The sequence below is a fragment of the Rhipicephalus microplus genome, chromosome 1, assembly GCF_043290135.1.
Source record: "Rhipicephalus microplus isolate Deutch F79 chromosome 1, USDA_Rmic, whole genome shotgun sequence".
Classification (NCBI taxonomy): Eukaryota; Metazoa; Arthropoda; class Arachnida; order Ixodida; family Ixodidae; genus Rhipicephalus; species Rhipicephalus microplus.
This window is the reverse complement of record NC_134700.1, coordinates 59,108,615-59,130,120: the sequence shown is the minus strand read 5'-3', so window position 1 is coordinate 59,130,120 and position 21,506 is coordinate 59,108,615. Positions and strand designations below refer to the sequence as shown.

Genomic DNA, 21,506 nt, shown 5'->3' with positions numbered 1-21,506 from the left:
AACCATCGGACTTTGCTACCCCAGTAACATCCATTGAACAAACCGAGAACTAGAGGAGGGGGCTACACGAATGCTGGAGAAGCCTACACCCTGAGGAACGTCGCCCCTAAAAAAAGCTCTCGTGATGGTATCAGGCGTAGGCAAGCTTCCATAAATATTTGTACCGCAGACCGTTTTTTCGTATACTCTAACCACTGAACATTTTTGGCATATTAGGAGAAACTAAGCCAGACGGCACGTGTACAGCGTTCTCTCTTGTCACTGGCAACATGCACCTACCAGTGGTATACTGCAAAACAAATATTAATACAAACGTGCACGCAGGGTCCAGGTTGCCGTTTCTTGAACAGGGGGAGGAATGTGAGAAAGCCCGTTTCTGTTCAGTGTTTGATGAAGTTGGCTGTTCGCGAGACCGATCCTCATTGCAACAAGCAAAGACAAGGCACTCGCTAATGTCCAGTTATTACCGAGAAACTGGTGGCTACAAATTAAGACAGACGAAGCGTTAAGAACATCATTTAGGAAAGACAGTAAACTTTCTGTGAGACAGGAGTGTGTACCGTGGAAAAACAAAGAAGTTGTGCCAGTGGCATTGTGATGAAAGTTTTTGTCAATGTTACATAAAAGTCACCTAGTCATGATCGGAATGCACATGTTATCAGTAAGCCACGTATAGTGACCCAGCCTAACTCACTACATCAAGCAAACAGTTAATGCCTGCGTGACGCGTCTGCTGACCCCGAATTTAGCATACAAAGTTCCGCTCCTACCGTGAGGACTGCGTACGAACTGGTGGCAGCGAGTAAGTTTGCACTTAGCATATCGCGATCAACAGTGATTTCTTGCGTTGGTCGACGCTCATTCAAAGTGGATAGAAGGTTTTCTATGAACGCAACTGTGAAAAGCAGTGGAAAAAAAGCGCAGTGTGTTTGCTGTCAATTGTTTGCCCGATGAAATGGTAAGAAAAGTTTGTCTTCGGTTCACTGCTGCCTGCTTTGAGATCTTTTTGAAATAGAAAGAAATGTGCCATACAGACGCCCCTCCTTACCATTTTACCTCAAATAGTATCGCTAAAAGTTGCATACAAGCTTTGAAGCAGCACTTTTTAAAGTGATTTAGTCTTACAAAAATATTGAAATGGCACACCACGCTCCGTTCTGAATTATGCTGATTGATTCCTCTTGACGTACAGAACAGCCCGATCGGAACAGCCGAGAAAACACCAGTTCATCTGTTTTTATCAAGAAAGCCTTGGACACTGCTGAGCCTTCTAGATCACTAGCTTGAGAAACGAATAGAAAAAAAAGGTAGACAGGACGAATGACACGACAAACACAACCATAGTAACAAGGCGAGAATTCATGAAACGGGAGCCTCTGATCGTAAAGTGCTTAAGGTTGGGTGAGGGGAAATGGTTGGCAGCCATGGTGCTCAAGAGTGGTACCATTTCCACGTATTTTGTTCATACAGGAAGCAAATGATTCGGGAAGTCTATAACCAAGCAGTCTAATAGAGACGTCACCACGTGACTGCAGTGAATAGATAGAGGACTCATCGTTTTAACTTGTGTGGGATGCGGCGAAGAAATGATCGCAACTTATCAAGTCTGATAACCCTACACGTTTTACTGATGAAACCGATTGCTGGTGAAAATAACACACACAAATAAATCCTGTACACGCTACACGCAGTCTCTAGACTGTATACCACACAATAGTGATTCGCTCAAGTTGACGTAATCGTCCATGACACAATCGGCCAGCGGTAGAACCACGCGTTCGACGACTGAGAAGAGGTGGCGTGGCCGGATGTGCTTTTTAGCAGTACGTCGGCATGTCGCGGAACATCATGATGAGCAGCCGGGTGAGTGGTGGCGAAGCATAAGTACGGTCAAGTGGACGCCATCAGACCCTTGAACCGGCCAAGATACAGACATCAGTCGGATGTCTGGTACCTAAGCGCCCACAAGAGCCCGACCTATCGGGAGGCTGTCCAGTTGTTTTCTCGCGTAGCTCTCGTAAAATTGAATGACCTCTCGAACACCTTGTTCTTTCGTGGTCCCTGCTGTTTTTCTGAGCCCTGACTGCTTCTTGCTTTTTTTTCTTCGCCGCTACCACCACGCACTTTTTTATGTGCGCTACTCATCACACTTTTTTGCTGTTTTTTTTTCTTGGTAACCGCACAACTCTCAATCTAGAAAGTCGTTTCACGTTAAACAACTTTGCTCACATGGTTGACTCTCACTGTCACATAGAGCCTACCCACACAGGTATTAGTTAACAGTTTTTAGCACCGTTCAGGCATCGCGATAAAATAAACACGCTAATACCAAGGCAGAGAAAAATATTTACACAAAGCATAAAGTACTTTAAGATAATCTGCATAAGTATTAGTCGACTCATAAAAGCGGTTCGTGACAACTTGATGAAAACAAAGCGATTTGTTTACCGGTAGGCCATCGATAGTCGTATGTGCCCTGTTACGTTCACTTTCAGTTTGTTTCAGACATTTCAATGCACGGTCATTTATTTTTTTCAAATGTTGACAACTGCAGCAGAGTGGTGTTCTGTCAGCTGCAAAGCATCTCCTTATTCGTCCTTTTTAAATTGATTTATGTGAAAGGAAACTTCTTTTGAACGCAAGTGAACCAATTAATGAAGGCCTGTTTTCTTTTGTGTGATCCTCAATGCCACCTTCCAAGTCATTAGAAGTTTGTTTTTTTTTAAATAAATTATCACGTTACTTAATTTCCCGCCGAGATTCGCCTCGCCTTCGTCATTGTCACGAGAGAGTTCTTGCATCGGATGAAATTTGGTGAGCAGGGAGACTAGCGCGACGAAAAAAAAACACACACTTTACAACCCAAAAGGTCAAAACGAAAAAAATGGTCACAGACACAAAATTGTCGCAATAACAAACTGTTCATAGCAAAACCAAAACTGACTGTCGTTCAGCCTAAACCTGTATTTACCCCTAGCGGCTAGCCCTAAGCCAATTTGGCGTTAATAGAATGTCCTTACAGCTTGTCGCATACCGACTTGTCGCCCCTTGCTGTGTTGACGTTTCGTGAGTCCTCCGTCGTTGACGGACTGCTCTCCTTTTTTACTGTCACCCTCAGTTGCTCCCGCCGTACAAACTGCTCGTCCTCATTGCCAACGTCCCGGTCCTCATCCTTTCTGCGGGCTAAGTTAGGCGGAGCCTAACTCGTCAACGGCATCTTGACTGTGGTGCTGGCCGCATAGTTTATGAATTCTAATGAACGAGCTATAGGCCACCCAGGAAGTGTTGTGGTAGGTTTCGGCAAGTTCGGGCAGCCTTACTTGATGCTTCCAATATCGACGGCCACTCCCTCAACCACTTCGCCGAAAGCCTCAGAACCGGGTGGTTCTACTGATTCTGTCGCGCTACCGACGCTCGTTTCCCACGTCTTCGCATCTCGGCATCCCAACACCCAGGGTCAGCTCATCCTCTGAAAGTTTTCTCTCGGCTTGTGTCACATGCCACGAGCCTTTCTCAGACCCGTCTCCTGCTACTATGGGGCTGCTGCACGTGCCCTCGGGTGACTCTTCCCTCCACGTGCACCATCGCTACGCTTCCATATTCGGCACGTGCCTCGTGCCTCTATTTTACTCACAAAAGTCGTGACCATTGCTTCCGAGTGGTCTACGAATTTCATTGCAGTTTGTGGGTGAGCTAAAAAGTTTGGGGCAGCTGTCCTTAAAGTTAAAAAATGGATGCATGCGTTCTTTTCATATCTTCATTCAACTACATTATTGACCATAGCTCTTTGAGGATATCCAGTCATCTTTGTATGAAGCCATTGTAGAGATCACTAGGTAATAAAACCGAGCTTATCAGTGGTACTTATCTGTTCGAGTACATAAGTAAAACAAAATACCAACCAAACTTTCTGGGGCTCGCCTGGCCCATTCTTTGAATTATTTTGTCTGCTTACCATTACAACATTTAAATACGCGTTAGGCCGTTGTTGGTGACGCATCAGTTTATAGAACGAAAGCAGGTGACTTACCTCTTTCTTTAGCTTAAAAGTGAAATAGTTAAATTTCGTGCTTCAGTTGGTGAATATTTCTGGAACAATGCCTTTCAGTTTCAATACTTGGCTGAGTAATCACTTCTGGGTAATTCATTATGGAGTCTACCACAATTACTACATACAAATTGTGATTTGCTGTTGGTGATAGTGGGCTGATGACATTCAAACCACAAGCCGGAACAGTAAAGCAAAGTTGGGCACGTTTGCCAGAAATTCGCGTCTCACTAGGTTTTTTTTTTGGAATGGCGCTTTGGCGAAGGGTACATGACTTATCGCAGTGGTGGACGTCAACTTGCAAACCAGGCCAAGTAAACTCTTTTTGAACCTTGTCCGCCATCCTCCTCGCCTCTTGATGTACGGCCAGGATAGCTTCATGCCCGATCTTTAATATGGATGCTCGAAGGTTCTTCAGAATGACGATGTATTCTATTTTTCTGTTTGGGGTGCATTTTTAACTTCGAACAGGAGATCCTGCAGGAGGACAAAAGTGGCAGAGGAAGATGCCACCATCCTTGTCTTTCGCTCGTCCGCGAAGCAACCACTGACACCTAGATCGGCCTTCCACAACGTCGCCAATGCTTCACAATCGGCGTCTAGCAGTTTGGGGATGCCTACTAACGCCCTTGATGATGTTGATGGAAGGCATTGTAACGCCGCAGCCACGTCATAGTCTTGAACGCAGATTGTATTGTTTTAGTACTCGATGTCGTCATATGCTGCATCTCGCGACTCTTCAGCGGCATAGTGAGCTCCGTGCCACCATCTTTGCTTCAAGAAAGCGTAAGGGAGATATAGACGCTGATATTGTTACCAATTTCAACATCATGGTGTGGCTGGTGGATACAGATAGTGAGTACACTGCCCTTGAAAAATTGACAGTCGATATATACTTTGGCTTCGAGAAAGTATCAAGCAAAACTATATAATAAAGAAATAGTCCGCGCTTTCTATGTGATCTTGCTGGCTGGTAACTTGATATTAGGGTTTAATATCTCAAAACTACTATATATATATGTAAGACACACCGTAGTGAAGGGCTCCGCAAATTTGACCACCACATTGCTAGCCAGTACAAGTACGCGCTTTACAACAACTGTGTCGCAACCGGAACCTCGCAGAACAATAACAGAGCGCCCTTTTAGTTAACCTTGCGTTCACAGCATTCTTTGTGGTCGATGTTCTGAACAACAAAAATTTGTGCACTTCAACCAACGTTCTCAAATAATCAGGTTCAGAGAAAAAACACAAGGCATCATGTGGCCTTTCATGTTTTCAAGGAAGCTGTCTTGATTCATTCCTTTCCAGCCGGTCGCTAACTTGTTTCTCGTACACACTCACAAACAGTGAGATAGATTGTGTCCTCGCTTGTTGCGCACGATGCAGTGGGGCCTTCCCCGAGCGCTTGATGGCTCTTTGGCTTGTGTCCCGATCAACGTATGTCCACTTTCCTTTTTACCTCTAGGCAAGTGGGTCAGGCCTCGAGGTAAAGGTCAGCTTGTTCATCTAATCTGTGAAAATCTGCAACCCCGCTCATTCAGAAATAAAGCCAGCTTATGGTTACGTTAGAACAAGAATCGTTCTGAAGGAACCCGGTTTCGCTAGGTGTCATATCTTTTTTTTTCAGTTTTGGCTATCTCTTGGCAGTACACGAAATAGCCCAGTGATTTACCGTCAAAATGGCGTCCTTTTTGTGAATTATCGGTTTTCCCTCGCTAATCTTGACGCTATAGCTTTTTCTGCGTACGCCAATTCCTGGACAAATGTCACCATGAGGATTTAAGATTAAGTTGCATATTCAGCAGACATGCGCCAAGCTACCAAGAGGGCCCCACATATCTCTGCGTAATTACTGATTTGTCGCCACTCGCGCTAATATATAGATGTAGGCATCGAGCTGATCTTAGGCTTCGTTGAACGCGGAAATGAGCTTGTTTGTGCTTCGTTACCTTTAGTTGCTTGCGTCCGGATTTGTAGGTGCAATGGAACTGCTTGGGGAGCCACTCGTAATTCGTGCAGGTGCACCCAAAGCAAGGGCAACTGCTGTTCCGGTTACCGCTGCCAATCTCGTTCAAGGTCTCTTTTTGATGCCTCGTGCTCCCGCGCCAATTCCTGAATTTCTCTTCTGCTCTTCTTGTCTATAGGAGGCTGGAGTGTCTTTTCTGAGAGTCCCAACTTTTTACCAAGGCCTATCAGTTTTTTGATATCCATGCACAAGCACCGCTCATGAACAAAGTGACGCTCTCGAAAGATGTTAGGAGAGCTTGGTCCTGTTTCGCGGACGCCAGAAATGCAGTGAAGAATACTCAATTCATTTTTTGTGCGCTGCGGTGAAGAAACAATCCAAACACGTTAGGTCTAACAAACTCACTAATATTAACGAAAAAAATCAGTCACTGGCGGCAATAAACACTAAGCAAGCAAACCCAGGTGGTCGAAATCTTTGGAATCCTCCACGGCGACGCCTCTTTTATACATATGCTGGTTTCAGGTTGTTAGACCCAACATATGAATCAATCAATCATTCAACGCAAGCAGAGACACAGGAATCTTATACATGGTTCACGAAATCTCTGGAATATATACAACACAACAGAGATTGCGTCACGTTGGCGTAATCATCCATCGCAAAGCTGGCCAGCGGAAGAACCACAAGATTGACGACCAAGATCGGGTGGCGTGGCTAGATGGGCAGCTTAGTGATACATCAGCACAACGCGACAAATTATGATGAGCAGCCGGGTGAGTAGTGGCAAAGCACACGACCAGTGAAGTGGGCGCCAGCAAGTGCATTAACTGAACAAGAACTGGACAAGAGTCGGATGCCAGGTATACAAGTGCCCACACGAGAGAGACCCGTCAGGAGGCAGCCCAGCGGTGTTCCCCGGTAGCTTTCACCAACCTGAATGGCCTCTCAAACGCCTTTTGTACAAACCAGATGGAATCTGGAGCTTAGAGGTGAAGAAGAAAAGGCCAAGGACACGCCCTCTATATTTTGTATGTTCGCACTCTTTCAACAATAAACCAACCAGTTGATGAGCATCTTAAGGACGCTACGTCAACTTAGTGAACAGATTGAAATGCTCATTTAAGACGAAGGCGCTCAGGCAGAGTTTGGAATATTTTTCAGTATGAGATGAATACTATCACTACAACAACAAAACACAGCAGTGCCTACGACAGTTAGAACAACTGATTACGACAATTGTGACAGCACAGGCGAGCTCTGTGTTGGGTAATAAGCGCATCTCGTAATTGTGAGAGCTTTCGAAGCTGCCACGTGTTGAGATGATGAAGTTTGATGAAAAAAATGCCTGGCTTGAGGTGAGTTTGAGACGTTGATAAATAACAAGTAGGACATACCTAAGAGTCGGATACTTATTTATTTTCTGGCGGCTTTCAGTGGAGAGGATTTGTCTCTAGCTAAAGGTTTGCAGTTTTTCAACAGAATTAAAAAAATGTAATTGCTCTTCTGAAAGAAAAATTCGCATGAGAAGACATATTAGAAAAGACATGCATTAAACAGCAAGCAAATGTGAAAGCAGTGAAGATTTCAAACGATCTAGAGAAGTTCAATAAACTATTCTACGGGTTGCAAGTGGATACACCAGCGTGTGAAGTTGCAGAAGTGGAAACACCTATTTGCGACACAGTGGTAACTCCTATTGTGAAATTTGCGCTAAGGGTGGAAACAATAAATAAAGTTTTAATCAATCAATCAGGGTGAATACAAAGACTGAGTGGACGATGAGGAATTTTGGAAGTTGTATAAATGTACACACAAACAAACACACACACACACAAACACACACACATATATATATATATATATATATATATATATATATATATATATATATATATATATATATATATGTGCAGAGAAGAAACTTGGGCGAAAAATATGATGTTAACCAACTAGTCAATGCAAAGCATGAGGTAAACTGTGGTGCCTACGCTTCAAAGCACCACAATAAAAAAGCATAATCTGTGAGATGACTGGACAGTACATGGAAGATTTCCGAAGAAGTATTACTATGGCATAGAGGAAAGAGGCCTTGAAGTGGGAGTGAAGGTGTTTCAGGTGCACTAGACTTCACCACACGGCGAAAATAAGCCACGCTAACGTACGCTGGAAGACGTGCAAGAGAAGACACGTGACATCCGTGTGTCGACCACGTACACTTGCACGAAAGCGTGCTCAACAGCCAAGCGCTGGTTATGGACACGTCCGTACAAGTGCGCAACCTGACCAGTTAGACGCCAGCGATCCGGGCAACATGCACACATAGCAGTCTGGGAAACACAAGTGTACAATTCTGCAGACAGCCTTTCTGTGGACGAAGGAAGAACACAGTGGGTGCTAAGCTCAAATTTTTCTGTACGATGAGAGCCAGACGACATTCATTCTCAAAACACTCTCAAGGAAGCTAAGGTGCAAGGTAAAAAGATCCGCAAGCATCACCATTGGATTGTTTGAAGGAGGAAAGATAAAATTCGACATCAAAATCATCGAAGTCATTATTGTAAAAATGGACCTTCGCTCGGAATGAGTTTCAGTTGAGGCGCTGCAGCGAAAACTTGTATTCTGCGACGTGCGACCATTGCCATCATTGAGAAAAAAAAGAAAGAGCAAGAATGACAGCAAAAAATTGAGCTGATGACAGTGAGAAGACAGGCAATGAAAGCGAAAATAGGGAAACTTTCCTACATAATTGAAGCAGAATATTACTGGTCCCTAGCCACTGGTTGGATTCGCGAGATTCATTCAAAAGAATTAGCGATAGAAACAATTTTGATATTGTTACGTGGAAAATAACATTAGTCAGTCTACAGCCTCATTGCAGCTCACCGACAACGTCCACTTCTTAACCTCAGTCTGAGGCAACTTTCTTGGGTATGTCCCACTATGCCCTGTTTCAGTCAGCCGATATCACGTAACACTACTCCCTGCGGCAAAAGCGCCGACCCGGCGAGTTTACGGGGCCGCAGCAGGAGCAGTGTGGTAACGCTTGAGACTTGATACGTGGACGATGTCCCTTGACAGCAGAACAGAAGAGGTTAATGGATTATCAGGGACAATTTCATAGGCAGTGTCGGTCACTCGTCTAAGCACGCGGTATGGGCCCGTGAAACGAGAGAGAAGTTTATCTGAAAGGCCTGCATGTCGCGTAGGGGACCAAAGAAGAACGAGGGAACCTGTTGGAAAGTGTTCGTCGTGATGCCGCTCGTCGTAACGATGTTTCTGCGAGTCTTGAGACGCCATCAATCTGCTGCGGGCAAGCTGACGAGCATCTTCAGCTCGGGTAACAGCGTCGTGTGCATATTCAGTAGTAGACTGCGCAGCGGCTGGCAGGAAGGTATCAGACGGCAATGTTGGTTCGCGTCCAAACAGAACGTAAAATGGCGAGTACTCAGCAGTGTCATACCGGGAAGAATTGTACGCGAACGTCACGTAGGGTAGTGCAAGGTCCCAATCACGATGGTCGGCCGAGACGTATTTCGATAGCATGTCTGTCAGGGGGCGGTTTAAACGTTCTGTGAGCCCGTTTGTCTGGGGATGATACGATGTCGTGAGCTTATGTTGGGTAGAGCAGGAACGCAGGGTATTGTCAACCACTTTCGAAAGGAACGTACGGCCTAGGTCTGTCAGCAGTTCACGAGGGGCTCCATGCACTAAAATGAGATCGCGTAGTAGAAAACCAGCGACGTCTGTAGCGCAGCTTGTTGGCATGGCTCGCGCAACTGCGTAACGGGTCGCGTAATTCGTAGCCACCACGAGCCACTTGTTTCCGGAGGCGGATGTTGGGAAGGGATCGAGAAGGTCCAAACCAACACAGAATATTGGCTCCGATGGATTGTCGATGGGTTGAAGATATTCGGAAGGGAGTCCCGACGGCTTTTTGCGACGCTGGCGAATTTCACAAGCGTTGACATAACGACGTACAGAGCGTGAAAGGCCAGGCCAGTCGAAGCGGCGGCGTACACGGTCATATGTGCGAGAAACACCAAGGTGACCGGCGGTTGGCGCGTCATAGAGCTCGCGTAGGACTGTGGAGCGCAGGTGCTTTGGTATGCTTAGAAGTACGTCGTGAACATTGGGTGTTAAATTACGCCGATATAAGGTGTGGTCCTTTAAGGTAAACATGCGAACAGAAGCGCCTTGCGGTAAAGATTCGAGCTGTTGTCTTAGGCGGCTGTTATCCGGATCGCGACGCTGCTCGTCCCCGAGATGAAGCAGCTGGGAGATGGAAATGACGCAACCCACATAATCAGTGCTCGTAGGATCGCAGTTGGCCACAGGGTAGCGTGACAGACAATCCACATCTTTGTGCAGTTTTCCTGATTTATATACTACGGTTTAAGAATACTCCTGCAGGCGGAGTGCCCAGCGGACGAGACGACCTGTGGTATCTTTGAGGGAGATGAGAACTATAAATGGTCGGCCGTATAAATAAGGGCGAAATTTCGCGACTGCCCACACCAGCGCTAGGCATTCGCGCTCTGTGATGGAATAATTACGCTTCGAGGGGGACAGCAGCCTGCTGGCATAAGCTATCACGCGATGCTGCCCACGTTGTCGCTGAGCCAACACAGCACCTATTCCGTAACCACTGGCATCGGTGCGGACTTCTGTCGGTGCCGTAGGGTCGAAGTGAGCCAGCACAGGAGAATAAGTGAGCAAAGTGGTCAGGTCGGAGAATGCTGCTGGTTGCGAGGGACCCCAGGTGTACGTCTCATCTGGTTTGAGTAAATATGTTAGGGGCCGAGCGATTTCCGCGAAGTTCTTGATGAACCACTGAAAATAGGAGCAGAGCCCCAAAAATCTGCGGACATCTTTGGCAGTTTTGGGCACAGAGAAGTCCTTCACAGCTCGAACTTTTTCTGGGTCAGCCTGTATGCCGTAAGCGTCAACAATATGTCCAAGTATTGTAATGCGACGGCGACCAAACCGGCACTTGGATTAATTCAGCTGAAGGCCGGCGAGACGAAATACATCAAGAATTTTCGACAGTCTTTCAAGGTGCGCTTCAAAAGTGGGAGCAAACACGGTAACGTCATTCAGATAACAAAGACACGTAGATCACTTGAATCCATGGAGCAGGGAGTCCATCATTTCTTCAAAGGTGGCAGGGACAATACATAAGCCGAAAGGCATGAATTTTAATTGGTGGAGGCCATCGGGTGTTACAAAAGCCGTCATCTCTCGGTCCATGGGGTCCACGGTAATCTGCCAATAACCAGAACGAAGATCAATGGAAGAAAAGTAAGCGACACCATGGAGGCAATCAAGGGCGTCGTCGATGCGGGCAGAGGGTATGCTTCTTTCTTGGTGATGTTGTTAAGTTGGTGACAGTCCACACAAAATCGCCACGATCCGTCCTTTTTTTTAACTAATACCACCGGGGATGCCCAGGGACTGGAGGATGGTTCAATAATGTCCTTCGGTAGCATCTTGTTCACCTCCTTCTGAATTATGCTGCGCTCAAAACCTGACACTCTGTAGGGACAGCGGTGAACAGGGTTGGCAGCATCTGTGTGTATGCGATGCTGGACAAAGGACGTCTGCCCTAGAGGTCGGTCGCCAAAATCGAAAATATCTTTGTAGGCTTTGAGAAGTTGTAGGGCTTTAACTTCTGGATGCGGAAGATCAGTGGCGATCATGTCTACAATTTGACGGCTGCCCAAATTTGTTGCGAGTGATGTGCGCTGCGGTGAAACAAGGATGTCTAAGCCAAGCACTTCAATTTGTGAATCGAGAAACGGACAGAGGTGGGCCACGGAAATGCCTTGTGGAAGCACAAGATTTATGTAGCCGAAATTTACAAGTGGTAGACAAGTTTTGTTATCTGTGATGCTGAGCACCGTATAGGGCACTGCAACATTGTCCGCAAGGAGTACGTTGGTGAGAGGCATAGCGTAATAGTCACCGTCGGGCACAGCTGGTGAGCACAGAAAATCGACGTACGTCACAGTTTTGGTGGGCAGGTAAACAAAGTCGCTGCATTGTAATCGGCATGTAGGTTGGTACGGGGCGTCACTGATTTGTGGCAGTTCTAGGCGGAGCACACCAGTGGAGCAATCAATCAGAGTAGACTTGGCGAAATATCATCGAGGCCTAGTATAAGGTCGTGGGGACATGTTGCAGGCATGGTAAAAAGAATGACCACTTGATGACCAGCTACGGTAAGTTGAGCTCTACCCATACCGACGACAGGGACTGTTGCACCATCTGCAACTTGGACAACACTGGTCAAGGGGGGCGTGAGGATCTTCTTCATGCGACGACGAAAACGCGAACTCACAATACACACGTGAGCGCCCATATCTATCAAAGCTTCAACAGGTGTGGCATCAACATATACTTCTAGGGTGTTCCGGTTCAAACGTAAGGGCAACAGAGAATTTTTTGGTAAGGTCAACAGGGCAGCTTCATCTCCAGAAGCTGTGCAGCCTAGTTTTCCGGGGACATGCGGTGGTCAAACAATGGCAAGGGAGAGCGGCGACGCGTATTTGAACGAGTAGGGCGGCTTTGAGGCGGTGGCGACGATGGGACAGGGTGGTCGTAGTCCTCGGGGGCAGTAAATGCTGTAGACTCAGTGCGGGTCGGATAACAGTGGTTTGGTGGACGGAATGAGTTACTCTAATCGGGGTACGAGCCAGAAGACATAGATGGCCATTGGCTGCGGCAGTAACGAGCGATGTGTCCTGCGCGACCACAGCGCAAGCAGATTGGCTTATCATGAGCTGTTCGCCATTCAAACGGGTTCCTGGTTCAAATAGCGTACGGACGGCGATGTCTCATGTCCACAGAAGCTATCGAGGGACCAGTATTATCCACGGTAAGTGCAGTGGACAGGATACCAAGGTTAGCGAATTGCTGGCGGACAACAGCCTGGATCAAGGCGACAGCTTGCGTTGAGGCGTCGGGCAACGTCGGTTTGTTGGCAGCCGGGTAAGCGGCCTCGAGTTCATGTCAGACGATACGCGTCACGTATTCGGTCGTAGACGGAGGTGGCCGTAGTCCTCGGGGGCAGTAAATGCTGTAGACTCAGTGCGGGTCAGATAACAGTGGTTTGGTGGACGGAATGTGCTACTCTAATCGGGGTACGAGCCAGAAGACATAGATGGCCATTGGCTGCGGCAGTAACGGGCGATGTGTCCTGCGCGACCACAGCGGAAGCAGATTGGCTTATCATGAGCTGTTCGCCATTCAAACGGGTTCCTGGTTCAAATAGCGTACGGACGCCGATGTCTCATGTCCACAGAAGCTATCGAGGGACCAGTATTATCCACGGTAAGTGCAGTGGACAGGATACCAAGGTTAGCGAATTGCTGGCGGACAACAGCCTGGATCAAGGCGACAGCTTGCGTTGAGGCGTCGGGCAACGTCGGTTTGTTGGCAGCCGGGTAAGCGGCCTCGAGTTCATGTCAGATGATACGCGTCACGTATTCGGTCGTAGACGGATGTCAAGAAGTGGCTTCGCAAGACGACGTTGCAGCGGTGTTGGATAGGCGCTTGAACTGCTGCAAAATGCGTCGAATCTTCGCCTGCTCGAGATGGCGGCACTCTTTGATCGCGGCGTCGCTGGACGTTACGTTGGTAAATACAAACAGGCTGAACGCATCGTCGGCAATGCCTTTTAAAACTTTCGAAATCTTGTGAACCTCAGTCATGTTGGGATCGGCCCATTGACACAACGCTAAGATGTCTTTAATATAAGTCAAGTAAGGCTCAGTGGGCGTCTGTGTACGTACGGCCAATTGCTTTCGGGCATCAAGCTGTTGACCGAACGGTTGCGAAAAAGGTCGCGGAGCTGTTGTGTAAACAGTTCCCAGCTTGTGATTTTGTGCTCATGGGTCTCAAACCAGATGCGACGGGTCTTGTCAAGATAAAAAACGACATTCGCAAGCATAACGGTTGCGTCCCAGCCATATTTCTTGCTAACGCGCTCGTACATACTAAGCCACTTAACCACATTCGCGTATTCTTTTTCAGTAAAAGTACCGGTCGTCACGGGGTTGCGTTAGGGCGACGTACCAGGTGGGTGTCGTTGCTGAGGTAGGTGGCGAAGCCGTATCCTCACCCAGAGCCATGATAGCAGACTTAAGGAGGGGTCCACTGCGTAGCTCCGTTGTCAGAAGAGTACCCAGCACCTCCACCAAAATGTTACGTGAAAAATAACAGTAGTCAGTCTACAGCCTCAACGCAACTCACAGACAACGTCCACATCTTCACCCTCAGTCTGAGGCACCTTTCTTGGGTATGTCCCACTATGCCCTGTTTCAGTCAGCTGAAATCACGTAAAAATGTTGATATGAACAATCTAAGGTCCTGTTAAACTTCGTTTTGTGCTGCTTTAATCATCAGCGGTTATGGCACTAAAGTTCAGTGACAAGTCTCACACGATAGTCAATGACTTCCAGAGATTCTGGTGCTTGGAAGTCGTGGGTATCAAGCAAAAACCAGCAACAAATCTGAGCGATGACCTCCTGCTAGAATACGTTCGACAAGCAATGAAATTATAAACAAAAAGATACCAAGCGTGGCTACCATGAAAGGAAGGCAAAACGTTGTGTGACCACAACATCGTTGCAGAGAACAGGCTTATTCAGGTAGGAAAGAATAACAAAAAGATAAAGATGACCTGCAAGCATACGACACAGCTATCCGAGAGTACTTCGAGCAAACAATAGCAAAAACGTTGCAGAAAAACGTTACAGATTATGTATACAGAAAACATTTGTCTACTACAGGCCACTTCAGGAATTCTAAAAAAGAACATCGAACAACCGCAAAGACATTGATTGGCTTCAATGTACCGTCAAGCCAAAGCCTAGAGAAATTCTCAAATGGCAACTTGGAAATAGGTCAAATCTTCACCCCGACATGGGAAGTCCGCTGCTGAACTCTCGACAGCACAAGATCGGCCTGTCGTCCAGCGTGGAAAAAACTTTCTTACAGATTATATTACACAAAATTGACCGAGACACCCTGCAATTTATGTGGTGGGAAAGAATACCCAGCAAAGACATGCCAAGCCCGACCATCAGAACTTGGAGAATGACGAGGATAACTTTCGGCACAACTCCAAGCAGCTTTCCCTTAGCGGCAATAAGTCATTGACATTCGGATGAAGCTAGAGATAATTTTCGTAAAGTGGGAACGAATTCAGTGGAAAGAACTTCAAATGACACTGAACTAAAAAAAACTACTTGATGAAGAAGGAGAAGATTTAGATCGAGAGGTCTGAAAACGAAACCAAACAAGCTTTTGGGGCTGAAATGGAATTTCGTCGACGACGTGTTGAGCTTTACCGACACCACATTGCCAAAAGACACGGATATGAAACAACTCTCAGTACTACAGGTTTTGTAAGCTACAGCAAGAACATACCAACCTTAGGATTTTTGATACTATATTCAGTTAGAGTGAAAGTATCGCTGCAAACATTTGATTGGACAAGCTGCAACGGAGCCACGCGGCACGAAGCCACCACCGATCAGCTTGGTAGGACTGGTCGCAGGGGCTTCAGCACTTAGATGACTTCACTATTAGCAGAGTCTAATACAACAAGAAGAAAGCTGGAAAGCATTGTCTCTACACGTGTTCTGTGATGCAAGCCTAATGGCGTATGGAGAAGCAGCATCCACAGCAACAGAATACTTCGTTGGAACCAATGGAGCCAGCCTAATGTTTTCCAAAGGTAGACTCACTCTAATAAAAAGTATTACCTCAGCAAGAATGGAGTTGTTGGCTGCTACTATTTCAGTCATATTCACCAGTCATACAAATGAGAAGTTCATCATGAATGTAAGGAGCATTAAATTCTTCACTGACTCTTAAATTTTATTATTCTCGTTAAAGTAAAACAAAAATGAAGAGAGTTTATTCACAACTACGCAGCAGAAATAAAGAGCAAGTCCGAAAATAATCAATGGAGCTACGTTAAAAATCGTAAAATTCCGGCAGATTTTTTGACAAGAAACATGACGAGAAAACATTCGCTGAACAGTGAATTAACATGAAAAGGTCCCACGGGACAAAAGAAAAGAAACAAAAGCCTGATTATAACAGCACGTTAGGGGCAGACAACGATGGCAACAAAGACTATGAAGGGACAATGGCAGGTTTAACTAGCACCAAGGGTCAAGAAATAAAGGTAACCGGTGCGAACAGCCTCAGATTGTACAAGAAAGCGTTACAAGTTATGGCATGATTGATGCGTTCCAACATACTCAAGGACAATTAGGGTTTCATAAAAGTGAGAGGGAGAATTCAGTAGAGTGATTGAGGCTTTCATTAGAAGCATCTTATTGTTTTGACAATAGAAAATCATTTGTCAGAAAGTAGCTTTTGATGAGCATCAAGTGACGAAGCACTCTGGCATTGCGGCCACAATGACGCACCTAATAGCAACGTTTTGGTTTGTTGGCGGCCAAAAAAATGGTGAAATACGTTATAAAGAAATGCATCACATGTAGCGGGTTCAACTTCATATCTTTGGCGCAAGAAACTTCACCACTACCGGCTGACAGGATGACCCAGACCAGGTCACTCGACAAAGTTGGTATAGACTTTGCTGTAACGTTAAGTGCTCGAGAAGAGAAAGGTACGAAATTACATGGTTCTACATTGTAATATTTAGGTGTGCTGTAACAACCGCTTTACAGCTGGTGATAGTCAAGAAGATGTCATTAGAAACGTTTTTACAAGCATTCTCACGGCTTGTAGGTAGAAGAGGATTGTGTAAAACAATATACAATGACGGTTCAAGAGCGTTAAATAAATCAAAGGAAGAGAAAAACCAGATCATCATTATGGCAGATGAAAGGGTTCAACACTATATCAGTAAACAGAAAATGAAGTGGAAGTTTATTTTAGTGGCAGCTCCATCGTGGGGAGCATTTTGTGAAAGCTTGATTGGAAGCTTTAACACGTCAATTGCATAAACTATACGTGCCCGAGTTTTCGATAAAGAAGAGCTGCTAACTGTGGTTGTTGAAGCAGCGGGTATAATAAACAACCGATCTCTTATGTGTATGACGACCCTAACGAGCCCCAATCTATCAAACCGGCGGATGGTATAGGTGGCAGGAAAGCAAATAACAAGCAGGAAGACAGCATACCTGGAGAATACAGTTTGCTGAAATATTGAAGGGCAAGAAAACAGACAGTGATAACCTGGCGGACAGATGAAAAAAGGAGTACCTGAGAGAGTTTACGTTTGCCAGCAGAAAGACATGAGCTCATATAAAGATACAAGAACAGATACTTCTGCTTGGAGAGGCGTGAAAAAGAACAGAGTGACAACTCTGCAAGGTCTAGAGATTTAACCAGGCAAGGATGCACAATTAAGAAGACGCTTGCTTCTTAAACCTGAAAAAAAAACTGATCTAAAGGCCGATTCAAGTACTGTATTCGCTTCAAGGCTGCTTTGGCTGAAAGTCGCCGGCGGGAAGATGTAGAAAACAGTGTACCTGGAGCTCAGAGGCGAAAAGAAAGTGGCCAGGGGCGCACTCTGTATAGTTTCTTTAAGATTCTTGTTCTGTCAATAATAAAACGAAGATGTATCGGTTCTGCAGTCTCTAAGGTGCTTCTGAAACATCTTGTTCTTCGTCCCGCCACGACAGTCTAGTGAGCAAGGTACTTGGCTATTGACCCGCAGGTCGCGAGATCGAATCCCGGCTGCGGCGGCTTCATTTCGCATGAAGGCGGAAATGCTGTAGGCCCATGTGCTCAGATATGGGCGCACGTTAAAGAACCACAGGTGGTCGAAATTTCCGGAGCCTTCTACTACGGTGTCGGTCATAATTATATGGTGGTTTTGAGACATTCAAACCCTACATATAAATCAATCAATCAACATCTTCTTCCACGGCCTCCTCTGTTCTTCCGAGCCTGGCTGCTTCTTTCTTCTTTCTCCATCACCGCTACAACCACGCGCTCTCTTTTCGACGTTACGTGCCGTATTTTTTCCTGTTATTTTCATCGTCTTTTTTTACCACACTCATATTAGCTCCAAAAAATATTACAACACATAAAACAAAGCACCCTTAATGAAACCAACACGCGTACAAGAAGTGAGGTATACGTGTGCCGAGGGCCTCTCACCCCGCCTACGCCAGGCATGATTCTGCGAACCTCCAGCCAACAGCAAGTGCCTACTTTGTCTATCAAGCCATTATCGCAAGAAGCCCAACGAGCCTTCCCATGGGCCAGTTTCTACCTCCATGGCGTCGCAGAATCCGAGAGGGCAGATGTTGAGATCGCAACATCCTGTATTGCCATGTCAAGTCTCGCGTAAATGGGAATGAGTGTTGTGTCAGTACACCTGCATCAGCGCGTATGTGTGAGCAGTGTATAGGTGATAGTGTGTGCGCGTGACAGGACTTAACGTCATCACTATCGCAATTACTACTCTATAAAAGGCTACAGGGTAGCCAGCCAGTCTGAGAACTGGCTAACCTCCCTGCCCTTCCTCATTTACTCCTCCTCCTTATAAAAGGCACCCAATTTATTTTCTCACCATTTCTTTTTTTATGACTGTTGCTGTTAGTAAACCCTTGTCAATGTACAGGCTTTGAACCATTGAGGAGCCAACAACGACAATGTGGGATGCAGGCATCAAATAAACATAATTTTATCCTTCTTTCTTGAATTATTCTCGATGGACCGTTTTTTTTCTTGTCTTCATCGTTCACCTCGATACTCCTCTCCCTCCCCCCCATTTCCCGTCCGTCCGTCCTGCGCTCTGTCGTTGGCATGTGAGCATGGTATTTCGCCTCACAAGGTTGCCGACCACTGCTCTAAGCTATACTGATAATGCTGCGTGCGCGATGGAAAGAGTCCAATGAATTCTTGAATTACCAAGTGCGCCAATGATAGTGCTGGATTCTTTATTAATATACAGGTGCGAAAGACGACATGATATACTAGCAATCGCACTATTCTATGATCAGCTACCGTTTCTCACTGTTGTTTATCGCTTCCGCAGTCCGCATTACTTTATTTTAAACGCAGAAGTGGGCTGAATAAACCGTTTTGCAGTGAACAGCCTCACTGAAGCATTTTCTCGTGTCACAATCGCAACAAATCTGGTGCAGCGGCTTCTCCGTTCACGTGCCGGACATTCCCGGCAACTTTTGAGCCATGCTATGCCATGCCATGAGCATATCAAAGCGCTCTGAATAATTGGTTCACCCTTAAACAGCATGAAGAACTACCAGAATGCACATTATCACCCGATAAGTCAGAATATACAATCGTGAAAACAGCCAGATGAGTGAGGGCAGCAGTGTCATCATCGTCATACTGACGTTCAGGCAGCCGTCGATCTTCCGTGCATATTCATGCGTAAGCCCCTAAACATGGTTTTACATTTTTTAAGGGCTTGAATATTGAACAGCTAACTCTTAAGCGACATGTTGCGCCACCTGTATGACAGGTCTGACATTTTCTAGCATTCTGAATCTTTTGGCCTTTTTTTTCTGCTGGTGCGCTCATTTACACCTACACATTCTCGGAGGTCATGGTATGGGCGGCATTCTGCACAATTTATGACATTCTGATTTTTAGAAAAGCGATGTTTATAGGACTCCCTTACGTTAATTGTTCTAACACAGTAGGAGAAGATGTGAATTAGTACCATGTACAAACAACTCGAACCAATCTGCGCGTGTGCAAATAGGTAATGAGACAAAGGCAGGATAAAACGTGTGCTGCCAGTATGTCCTAAATGTGGTTGAGTACAACGTGGTGATTGCGTATAGACATTTCTACCCAAGAGCAGAATATCCTCCTTTCTGGCCTGTTGCAAGGGAGTACAAACAGTGATGTCACAGGTATGGCCCTGCATGTGTCAGCGCAGTACATGCTCTCTTGAATACGTCGATGACACCAACTTTCCTGGCTTTTTGTGGTCAGACACGTGGCAATGCACACTGTCATGAATTCAGGAATGGCGGCCATATTGTGGCTTTCTGCAAATAGGCAAGAATAAAGTAAGACAATGCTCATATGACACGGCTGCTGGCACTGGTGCCCAAAGTGAGATGAAACACAGTCTCTCAACAAGTCTGATAACAATTTGGCGTTATGGAACCACAACCTCGTTCCTCATTCACTAAGCTAGACTAGAAGTCGTAGTCAAATATGAAACCATCAGGTGATGCAATGAGCGTGCGTAGATAGCAGATACCGCCATTGTCCTATTTATTGTCGCTTGCCTGACTGAATGATTTTACATTCTAAGAGCCGGCAAATAATACGTTTTTTTTTTCATCTGCGGCAACAGTGCCATGGTCCCAGTCAGTTGCGTGATTAGGTTAATCAGCATGCTCAGCAGTGGCACCTAGTTAAATGTGTGCCAAATATAATGCAGTCACTCGGGTGTAGTAAGAAACCAAAACAGAAAGTGGTGACGCAAACGAGGGCGACAAACTATGATCGTGAAAGGCGAGCATGAGGCGCGTCAGGCGTTGGAACGTCAACTGGAAGAGCGTGCGTTGCCACCTTGAGGCCATCGGTCAAGCCGAGACGAGCCAGGCGTTTCCTGCGGTGAACCGGTGGCTTCCAGACCAGGCCTTGTGGTGCATTTTTATGGTGAACTTGCGAGCGGGCCAGGACGGGCTGCTCATCGTGGCCAGAAGATGCCCGAGACAAACCAGCTATGGAGTCCATTCACGGTGCTGAGTCTGCTGGGGTCCGGCACAACCGACTGCGGCGCGGTCTCGGCGCTACGCGGGTACATTGTGCTTCGGAGCGGGCCTGGGCCGGATGAGTCAGCGCGCCTCTCTCTCCTGCCAAAAGAGTGCGTCGACTACGCGGTCATTGGCGCCGTGAGTGTCGTTTCCTAAAGATAGTTACCGAACGAGTCAGGGCGTGTAGAGATACTTGTGGGGTACGGGACCGTAAGGAATGTAACTGTGCTGTACTGTTCGGCTATGTATTGAAAGTGTGTACATTTGTGATCGTAACCGTGTTGTGCAAACATTTTTCCTTCTCAGTGAAATTGTCTGTGTCACAGATACTCAGATTATAGCCTGAACATGAATAGGGAAAAAGTTATTGCACCTGATCGACAGCTCAGGTTGCAGGATTAGGAGCTAGAGAATGGGTTGAAAGAGCGTGTGTTGAAGCCCACGATGAACGTGTAAAGAACACTTGTTCAGGAAAGGAAATGCTGCAAGGCAGCATAGAGTACAAGAGCAGAAGCTGAACAATCTAGAACTGAAGCTTCGACGTCAAAAAAGTCGAACAGGTTACAATACACTGAGACGGAGCAACAAAGACGATCTCGCAAGAGTACTTGAAGCATTTCAGAAGTCTGCAGACCTCACGAATTCAAAACACCATACAGTGATGCTCGGGACGACCTCGACGCGTATCTGCGGCGAATTGAACGGGTTGCAACATGACAAGAATGGCCACGCGAGAAGTCGGCTATTTCGC

The 21,506-nt window shown here is 46.2% G+C and overlaps 1 protein-coding gene across 1 annotated transcript in view; it reads right to left on the bottom strand.

Moving 5' to 3' along the window:
* Positions 1–3,016: 3,016 nt before the first annotated feature.
* Positions 3,017–21,506, bottom strand: part of LOC142765359 (uncharacterized) — a 28,413-nt gene continuing 9,923 nt past the window's right edge. Inside the window, exon 3 of the mRNA XM_075866161.1 lies at positions 3,017–3,183. Within this exon, the coding sequence (XP_075722276.1) occupies positions 3,017–3,183 (167 nt within the window). The remainder of the gene's footprint in view (positions 3,184–21,506) is intronic.